The sequence below is a fragment of the Ahaetulla prasina genome, chromosome 2 (genome assembly GCF_028640845.1).
Source record: "Ahaetulla prasina isolate Xishuangbanna chromosome 2, ASM2864084v1, whole genome shotgun sequence".
NCBI lineage: Eukaryota > Metazoa > Chordata > Lepidosauria > Squamata > Colubridae > Ahaetulla > Ahaetulla prasina.
In genome coordinates, this window is record NC_080540.1 from 156,867,090 (window position 1) to 156,878,074 (window position 10,985).

The window sequence follows — 10,985 nt, forward strand, 5'->3', positions numbered from 1 at the left end:
CCTTAGAAGAACGGCATCCAATTTTTAGGCAAGGTCCAAACAAATTAGACAGGAGGAGTTAGTCTTTCATAGGTACCAGAACAGGCTTCTTAAGGGGCATCCTTAACAACACATGAGTATCTATGTACAACTTCTCTCAGATACATGCAAATAACACATGAAATCCCTTCCCTCAGTGGTGAAATTCAGCTAGTTCTATCCAGCTCAGGCGAACCGGTAGAACGAGAAGATTCTTTACAATTTCTATGGCAAGGGGGCCAATTTAAAACAATCCACCATGCATTTCAGCCAGTTTAAGGCAGAGGTGGAATTCAGCAGACCAGTTCTGGAGAAAATTTTGAGCGGAAATTCTGAGTAGTTCGGAGAACCAGTAAATACCACCTTTGACTGGCCCCACCCCCATTTATTCTCTGCCTCCCGAGTCCCAGCTGATCGGGAGGAAATGGGGATTTTGCAGTAACCTTCCCCTGAAGTGGGAGGGAATGGAGATTTTACAGTATCCTTCTCCTGCCACGCCCACCAAGCCACGCCCACAAACTGGTATTTTAAAAAAACTGAATCCCATGGTTTAGGGCTCAGTTAAATCACACTCAGTTATGAACTGCTCCATATCCAAAGGTTTACCAAGGATTGCATGCCCCGCAGCAATAAAATATTTGCAAAATAAATACAGGTTTGCGTTTATCAGGCTCCCCAAATCAACAATTGGCTCTACATTTCTAACTCCCAATTTTGCGTGGCTAGGCTGAAATTGAGAATAGATCTAGATAAGGATTTTTATTGCAAGCTGAATTGGCAAGATACATTTAACAGGGGATTGTCCTCTGTCAGAATAAAAATGCAGTTCTTTCTTTCATCCAAGTCAGTATAAATCTGTGGTTTATTCTGCCTGCCTTTCCCACATCTCGTCAGTCAATTTCATGTGCTGAATGGCAGTTGTTTATTGGCAGAACTGACATCTCTGTCCTTACAACTGTTGACTCTTGGCTTACATCTCACAAGATTTGGATATATTGTGAATATCTGTATAAAGGGCAAATTCACATTTCGCCTGTCATGACAGTCAGTGCAAAGATATGCTACTGCATTCCATCATTGTCTCCCCTTGTTAGATATTTGCTCAAGAGGAAACAATTTACATTTAAGAAACCTGAGGCATAAGAAAAGTAATAACCCATGAATTCATCCTAGAAAAATTCTCAAGTGGAAAGTACAATAGCATTACTGTTTATTAGGGTATTTTGCATATCTAGCAGACAGTACTCAAATCTCCACACAGTTCCATTCAATAAACACTTAAGACAAGGAGTCCTACTAAAACAAAGAGACTGCACACAAATTAATTAACAATTCCTTTTCGTCTCTGAAAGAAGTATCTGTCTTGGGCAGCATTTTGTTTTGTTTTTTGTTAATCATTTTATAACATATAGAAATTCCATTTTCAAATTAAACAGTGTGTTTCTGGGGGCAAATAATTTTAGGAAATAGTAAGCAGAATATTTGCATTACATTAATATTGATTCTATAATAATAGTAATAACAACGATATTTGCTTATCTATTTTAACATACCTCCTTCATATAATTGATTCTTTCCTTATAATTCCGTTTCTAACTCCTGTTTTTATCAACTAACCATTGATAAAATAAATCAAAAGTCAAAAAGTATTGTTTCTCCCTTTTTCTTAATTGTGTTAGCCTATCCATTTCTGCACATTCTAGTATTTTTTTAATCACATTTTCATCTGTAGAGATCTCTTCCATTTTCCATTATTGTGCAAATACAATTCTAGCTGCAGTCAGTACATGTAAAATCTATTTTGATTTCTTGCACCTTGGGCAGCATTTTGGAGCCACAAGGGGAAAAAAATCTTGTTTAATTGCAGGATATCACCAAATCAAAGCATTGTTGAAAAAAGTACATGTATAGTGTTTATCCTTTGCAGAATACTCTTGTCAGACCTAGTTGCTTGTACTTGCTCAAATCCTCTGTAGCATATATACGGAGGAAGAGCTAAGAAAAGTTAACAGTCAGAAACCCAGAAGACAATTTCAAGATGCTGATATGTCTTAGGAAAGCACTGTGCATAAAAAAAAAATGAAACAGAAAAATCAGATGGGGTTTTCTCAAGAAAAACAGGATGCCAACAGGAAACTGTACAGATAGCAAATATGGAAACTACCTAACACGATGGTTAGAATTAGAACAGGATAGAGGCACAACATTATACTCATAGACATCAATTTATCTCTCCTGCACTCTACCTTTTTGGGACTATAAAATGTTAAACAGGAATCCGCTATGCTGCAAAGTAAAGCATCAGCATATAGCCTCATCCTTATTTCTACCACTTCACTGGTAACATACAGAAATACAAACAGTGGGTTGCTGCAACCTAGTGTATTGTTTGGAACTGAGTCTGTTGTTTTCACCCATTAAAAGGCAGAGGTAAACAGGGTTAGAAGACTGGAATAGGGGCTGCTTGAGGATGAATGAATTTGCTAGTTGATCCTCTGCTAAATAGTACCTTAGAGAGACCTACTATGCAAATACCATGGCAGCTGTTGTGCAGCAAGGCAGCTTTTCCTGGGAGTGCCCACAGCAACATGTCCGAAAATTCCAAATGCCTTCAAGGGCCTCCCAAAGATTAAAGAGTTTTAAGGGGTCTCCAACCTTGGCAATTTTAAGACTTGTAGACTTCAACTTCTGGTTTAAAGGTAAAGGTGAAGGTTGCCTTCGCACATATGTGCTAGTCGTTCCCGACTCTAGGGGGCAGTGCTCATCTCCGTTTCAAAGCCGAAGAGCCAGCGCTGTCCGAAGACGTCTCCGTGGTCATGTGGCCAGCATGACTAAATGCCAAAGACGCACGGAACGCTGTTATCTTCCCACCAAAGGTGGTTCCTGTTTTTCTACTTGCATTTTTTATGTGCTTTTGAACTGCTAGGTTGGCAGAAGCTGGGACAAGTAACGGGAGCTCATTCCGTTATGCGGTACTAGGGAATCAAACCGCCAACCTGCCGACCTTTCAATCGACAAGCTCAGCGTCTTAGCCTCTGGGCCACCGCGTCCCCCTTTAAAGAGTTTGGGAAGTAAAAAAAAAAAGAGAGAGAGACGGTTTGGGAGGCAGAAAGTTAGAACAAATGGCATTAAAGGATATGAATCCAAGGGAAATGCAGCAACTGCTCTGCAAAGGAGCTTGCATGCATCTCTCAAACAATTCATAGGATGTGGTTTACTATTCCTTTCCACTCACATAGAACGTTTAATTTTTCAGCAACAGAGCAACAAACAAGGAAAATGCCAGGCTGATGACTCCAATCCAGTTCCCAAAATTCCTGGTCTATCCTGACTGAGAATTCTGGGAATTGAAGGCCAAAACATATGGAACTCATTGGTTTGAAGAAAGCTGGCCTAAAGACTTGCTGAAAGGACAACAAGAAAAAGAAATCAGAGTTGATATCAGAGTTACTGCTACCTAGATGGAGATTCCTATTACTGAAATTAGCAATAAAAGTATGCAGATATGCCAGAGTCTTTTACTGATGTTATTCTGTTCTAAGCTCTACAATAAAACTGTAAGAGAGTTCAGCAGAATCTTCATGTAGCATATGAACTAGCCCAAGGCTACTTGCATCAGCAGTGCACATTGGACAGTGATAAGGCAAAGGAAGGCAGAAATAGCTTGGAGAAGACATTTTATATTCACATTTTTATCGATCAGATTTATACGTTGACCAAAGTGAAAAGATCCATGCATCAAGAGGTGTGAATATTTTGCCAATCAAGTTTGAAAGGAGCCAGAAACCCAAGAATCAAACCCAGAACCCATGAATCTGTATGCTTGGAGACTACAATGTACCATAAACCTCTCCTTTAGTGTCCACCAAGCTCCCTGACCTTTTACCTTCAATTTAAAAAGTGGACTCATCCCCCAGCATCAAATTTATCTCCAAGAACATCTTGGGGCCCCAAATGTTTTCCTAGAAAATAAAGATGGTTGACAGCAGTAGTCCAGTGTTCTCTTTGGGAATGTGCTCCGCTATACAAGTAAAGGACAAAAGTGACAGGGAGAGTTCTGGAAGAAGGGGCTAGCAAGTCACATTTTGGTCAATTACTTATTTGCAGCTGATTATGTCAAGGTGTTTTTTTTAATGAATGGGCACCCCCCCATCTTCCATTTTCTCAGTGCACCCACATTTTTCTAGTACACATATTAGTCCCAAACGTTATAAGAGGCCCAGTATATATGTTAAAATCAGATGGGGTTTTCTCAAGAAAAACAGGATGCCAACAGGAAACTGTACAGATAGCAAATATGGAAACTACCTAACACGATGGTTAGAATTAGAACAGGATAGAGGCACAACATTATACTCATAGACATCAATTTATCTCTCCTGCACTCTACCTTTTTGGGACTATAAAATGTTAAACAGGAATCCGCTATGCTGCAAAGTAAAGCATCAGCATATAGCCTCATCCTTATTTCTACCACTTCACTGGTAACATACAGAAATACAAACAGTGGGTTGCTGCAACCTAGTGTATTGTTTGGAACTGAGTCTGTTGTTTTCACCCATTAAAAGGCAGAGGTAAACAGGGTTAGAAGACTGGAATAGGGGCTGCTTGAGGATGAATGAATTTGCTAGTTGATCCTCTGCTAAATAGTACCTTAGAGAGACCTACTATGCAAATACCATGGCAGCTGTTGTGCAGCAAGGCAGCTTTTCCTGGGAGTGCCCACAGCAACATGTCCGAAAATTCCAAATGCCTTCAAGGGCCTCCCAAAGATTAAAGAGTTTTAAGGGGTCTCCAACCTTGGCAATTTTAAGACTTGTAGACTTCAACTTCTGGTTTAAAGGTAAAGGTGAAGGTTGCCTTGCACATACGTGCTAGTCGTTCCCGACTCTAAGGGGCAGAGCTCATCTCCGTTTCAAAGCCAAAGAGCCAGCGCTGTCCAAAGACGTCTCCGTGGTCATGTGGCCAGCATGACTAAATGCCAAAGACGCACAGAACGCTGTTACCTTCCCACCAAAGGTGGTCCCTATTTTTCTACTTGCATTTTTTTTATGTGCTTTTGAACTGCTAGGTTGGCAGAAGCTGGGACAAGTAACAGGAGCTCACTCCGTTACGCGGTACTAGGGAATCAAACCGCCAACCTGCCGACCTTTCGATCAACAAGCTCGGCGTTTTAGCCTCTGGGCCACCGCGTCCCCTTTAAAGAGTTTGGGAAGTAAAAAAAAAAAGAGAGAGAGACGGTTTGGGAGGCAGAAAGTTAGAACAAATGGCATTAAAGGATATGAATCCAAGGGAAATGCAGCAACTGCTCTGCAAAGGAGCTTGCATGCATCTCTCAAACAATTCATAGGATGTGGTTTACTATTCCTTTCCACTCACATAGAACGTTTAATTTTTCAGCAACAGAGCAACAAACAAGGAAAATGCCAGGCTGATGACTCCAATCCAGTTCCCAAAATTCCTGGTCTATCCTGACTGAGAATTCTGGGAATTGAAGGCCAAAACATATGGAACTCATTGGTTTGAAGAAAGCTGGCCTAAAGACTTGCTGAAAGGACAACAAGAAAAAGAAATCAGAGTTGATATCAGAGTTACTGCTACCTAGATGGAGATTCCTATTACTGAAATTAGCAATAAAAGTATGCAGATATGCCAGAGTCTTTTACTGATGTTATTCTGTTCTAAGCTCTACAATAAAACTGTAAGAGAGTTCAGCAGAATCTTCATGTAGCATATGAACTAGCCCAAGGCTACTTGCATCAGCAGTGCACATTGGACAGTGATAAGGCAAAAGGGAAGGCAGAAATAGCTTGGAGAAGACATTTTATATTCACATTTTTATCGATCAGATTTATACGTTGACCAAAGTGAAAAGATCCATGCATCAAGAGGTGTGAATATTTTGCCAATCAAGTTTGAAAGGAGCCAGAAACCCAAGAATCAAACCCAGAACCCATGAATCTGTATGCTTGGAGACTACAATGTACCATAAACCTCTCCTTTAGTGTCCACCAAGCTCCCTGACCTTTTACCTTCAATTTAAAAAGTGGACTCATCCCCCAGCATCAAATTTATCTCCAAGAACATCTTGGGGCCCCAAATGTTTTCCTAGAAAATAAAGATGGTTGACAGCAGTAGTCCAGTGTTCTCTTTGGGAATGTGCTCCGCTATACAAGTAAAGGACAAAAGTGACAGGGAGAGTTCTGGAAGAAGGGGCTAGCAAGTCACATTTTGGTCAATTACTTATTTGCAGCTGATTATGTCAAGGTGTTTTTTTTAATGAATGGGCACCCCCCCATCTTCCATTTTCTCAGTGCACCCACATTTTTCTAGTACACATATTAGTCCCAAACGTTATAAGAGGCCCAGTATATATGTTAAAAATCAGATCACTGAAGAAGATACAGGACTTGATAAAGGATGAAACCATTTAGGTTCACCCTAAATAAGACACCTCAAAGAATCCAATGTGTGCCACCTTATTTATAATAAAACTAAGATGGATCTACTTACAGAGCCTCCAAACCACAAAATTATTTTACAAAATCAGATTTCTTTCCCCCCTTCCCATTTTTTTGGGAGGAGGGGGTCACCAATAATGGAGTCAAAGCATATATGCAAGAATAACCAAGACTTCCTGGGTTATCTTAGACATCCTTGGTGATAAATTGCTATAATACTATTGTTTATTTTTCAAATATAAGTGGGGTTTCTCCCCCCCCACCCCACCCCACCCCGCAGCTGCAGCCATTCTTTTAGAACAGGCACAAGCCTGAGGGCAAGTAACTTTTTTGTAAATTCCTTTCCTTTCCTCAGCTGCACTGGAACATCAGCCTAGGGGGGGTGGGGGGAGAGGAGAAAAAAAAAGGCCAAATTCTTCTTTCACGGGGAAGAGAGAACATAAGTACATATATAGATGGACGCTACAGGAGCGCTTCCTAATTTTAAGAGGTTGCTGCATCTTTTTTTTTTTTTTGCTCAGAATTCAATTGGAGTTGCTACCCAGTAAGCGCTTGGATGCGGGTCCCGCACAAGAAGCTGTTGGAAGAAATATCCATCTGGGTTCAGTTCCAAGTGGGGACAAAGACACTGGAAACATGGAGGCTGCTTGGAAAGATGGTTTAATGGTGGTCAGGATCACATGGCTTGAGTTCCTGAACAGAAAAGGGCCGAGATCCTGTGTGCTCCCTGGTTTTATGCTTTTTCTGAGCTTTGAACTTTCTGGGGCACAGGAAGAGTATACTGATTGGCTGTCAGACTCCCAGGGGGTGGGGGTCTTAGCTAACATTGTAGGTTGTCCCTCAAGCTTGCCTGAGCCTTGCCATGTGGTGAGTTTCTGTTCTATTGTGTTGCAAAAGATGGTCCATTAACAAAGGTGGGGGGATTGAGTTTCTACCTCTGACCCATTGACAAAGGTGGGGGGAAATGAGTGAGCTTGGTTGAGGCTTTAATGGCCCATTGACAAAGGTGGGGGGTGGCAGGAAGTTGCAGGCAGCTCCTTTGTCTTTAAAACATGTTTCTCCATTTCTCATCCAGGGAAATATATTTTGCCTTTTTAAATATTTTCTAAAATATTTCATTCTTGTAGGAGGGGGGTGGGTGCTAAATTCCTACAAAGCAAGATCATCCGGGGAAGGGAGTCTCTACAACTAACCCATTTCGGGCGGGCAGGCAGGGGCGTGGCACTCTTACCCAGGCGGGCAGCTCGTTCCGACCCAGGCTTCGGCCCAGATCCACGGCGCTCTTCACCGTCACCTCTTCATCGCTCAGGATCTTTCCAGCAGTCTGCAACGATCGCTCCTTGCCCAGTCGCCGGCTCCGCCAGCCCATGTAAAGGGCCACGCCGGCGACCACGAAGCCCACGCTGAGCCCCGCCCGGCCGGCCAGATACACGGGCAGCAGCCACAGCAACCGCCGTCCGATCGCGCCTAGCGCCGTCAGGGCTTCCGCAGAGCCGAAGCCTCCCGGCAACCGCGATCCAGAACTGGACGGGATCGGATCTGCCGGCCCAGGTTCTTGCTCCGTGCCCCGCTCCATGGTGCTTCCAGGACCGACCGGAGCACTTAGAAAGCACCAGGCTGGCACTGCGGCTAACTCAACCGCTCCTGAGGTCCCGCGGCTCTTGCAGTCATGGACCGAGGAGGCGGGGCGTGGTTGAAACAACGCCCCTCCGCGCCAGCGGATTGGAGGATGAGACCTTTGAAGGTGGAGCTAAGGCGGCAAGAAGCCGCGGCACCGGCGTTCTTTCATTAGACCAGCTTCCCGAAGGAAGAGACGGCAGAACCTAGAAAGCCGCGCCCCTCCTTGTTCTGATTGGGCAGCGAGCGTTCCAAGATAATGGAACTAAGCAACGGCTTTCTTTACAGTAGTTCTGACTTGGCTGTGCAACTCGATGGGCGGAGTTCCTCAGGCAATTAACTGTTGATTGCCTGTTGGGCGGCCGGGACGAGAGGCGTGGCAAATTTTGCATCACTCCGAATTCGTAGCTTTGGGGCAGGAAGTCGAGGAGAGTCGCATTGCTTTATTATTCTTACGTATTATTAAAAATCCCATTTCCTCCCCCCCTTAATTTTAATAAAATTTCATTAATTTTCTTAATGGACTAGTCTTTTTTCTTTTCTTGTTATTCATGCATTTTCAAGAATCCTCCCATCATTTGTGTTGTAAATGTTGTACCTTGATGAAGGTATTTTTTTCTTTTTCTTTTATGTACACTCAGAGCATATGCACGAAAACCCTTGTGTATCCAATCATACTTGGCCAATAAATTCTATTCTATTCTATTCTAAATTGCGAACAAATCTAGGTGCATTAAAGGTAGCAAGCAGATAATCTAGGGGGCTCAGCAATTCTTTCCAAAAAAAAAGAAAAATAAAACAACTAATTATAGGAGGTAAAATAACAACGATCAAAATACTGAACATTCGTAAAAATTGGTCAGAATAGTGGACGGGATTTTGAAACAGCCAGTCGTTCAATTACCGAATTATATAAGAAAACTAAATGGCAGTGCTTTCAGTGTTTTGGCTCAGCATGCTTGCATTTCTTGAATCCATCTCCCACAAAAACAGATTACGCTAAATATTTTTTAGCTTTGTCAGAATTTGCCCAGTTCGTTCTTGAAATATATTTTATCATCTCTAACGGTAGAATTGATTTCATTAACTCTATATTCAAACAAGCTTTAGATGAGTAATATTTGGCATGTCTTATTTTTAAAAATGGACAGCTAAGAAAGAAGGGAAAAAATGACTAAAATCTTAATCTAATCTGCTAAATGAAACACTGGTGCTAAGGTTTCATAAACTCCATATTATTTGAAAAAAATCTAACATCTTGATTAATGTAGATCATTTATCAATTCAAGGGTAGGTATATACAGTCATGTGAAAAAGAGTACATCCCATTTAAAGTTTTTTCTTTTAACCCATGTGGACATGCTAATATTTTATCTTCATTCAAACAATATATAAAGGTAATGTAATTTAAACAACTATGAAAAAAATATCTTGCAATCATTTATTTAACAAATGAACCAGTATGTTCATTTGTTAAATAAATTATTTGACAACACACTCAAATAATTTTACTAAGACTATATTACTATTATTCTTCTCTTCCTTCCTAGTATCTATCTCTTCCCACTTATTACTATAAGCATGTTGCTTGTACCTTTCAATTTATAGTTTTTATTTGTTTTCTAGTATGATTTGATAGCTTATTAGTAACCTTGACTATCACTAAGTGTTGTATCTTTTTATTCTTGATGAATATATTTTATTCTCCTTATGTACACTGAGAACATATACACCAAAGACAAATTCTTTGTGTGTCCAATCACACTTGGCCAATAAAGAATTCTATTCTATTGTATGCCATTTCTTTCTATGAAAACAATAAGTAGATATTTGGCTCTAGTACCAGGTACTGCTCCCTTTGGCAGAAATAACCTCAAGCAGGTGCAACTACTATTCTCTGACATCTGCTGAGAGGATTCCATCTCTCCATTTTTCCACACAGTATTTTTTCAACTGGGCAATGCTTGAGGGTTTCTTGGATGCGGGGCCTGCATCAAATCACCCCACAGTATCTTGATGTAATTTAGATTCAGCTTTGACTTGGCCATTCTAGAACTCTGTTCCTGTATTTATGTGTATGTGTGTGTGTGTGTGTGTGTGTGTGTGTGTGTGTGTGTTTCAGCCATTGCTTGGTGATTTGTTGTATTGCAAGCTCCATTTCCACCTGAGCTTCAGTCTTCTAACAGACGGACTCATTCTCAAGCATCCTACAGGTACTACCTCTTTTACTTATATGCTTTTCTGTTTGATTCCTAATACATTTTTTTAGAAATTTAGTTCCAGTAAACATAAAGATACCCACATTCTTCAGTTGCATAATTCTTACAATATTCTGTAAGGAAACCACCAGATTACAAGAACACAAGTGAGTGGTCAAATGAGGAGACCTGAACTCATTGGTAGCCTCACACTGTAATGAACAAGGAAACACATTCAATTTTGCAGCTAACCAAGATTGTTGAATGAGCAGGCACAAAAACAGCCAGGGAAGTGATTGACGCTTGAGAAACAGGCCCCTCATCAGTCAATAGGAGTGCTGATTTACTGCCAACCTATTAAGTACTGAGAAGGTGAGGGTTGGGCAGCTAATGACTTAAAAGCCAGCCATCAACATACCCCAATCAACATTTAGAAAGCTACTTAAAACACACACTATAAAGGCCACACAGAGAAAAGCACACACTCTGCTAGAGAGAAGTCTCTGAAGATGGCCTCTAGTATGAGTCCAAAAGTTTGGAAGAGAAAACCTCTGGTTCTGGTCACCGACACAGTTTGGATCCTGCAGTATTCTCATTCACTTTTGTACAGAAACTGAGCTTATGACTTTAAAATACTCCCTATCATACCTTAAATTACAAAACTTCATTTTCTATAGAGGGTATTATGAAG

General features: G+C 41.1%; 1 protein-coding gene across 1 annotated transcript in view; it reads right to left on the bottom strand.

The window, feature by feature from the left end:
* Positions 1 to 8,150, bottom strand: part of ESYT1 (extended synaptotagmin 1) — a 79,288-nt gene extending 71,138 nt beyond the window's left edge. The window contains exon 1 of the mRNA XM_058170692.1: positions 7,711 to 8,150. Coding sequence (XP_058026675.1) covers positions 7,711 to 8,055 — 345 coding nt within the window. The 5' untranslated portion in view covers positions 8,056 to 8,150. The remainder of the gene's footprint in view (positions 1 to 7,710) is intronic.
* Positions 8,151 to 10,985: the final 2,835 nt, after the last annotated feature.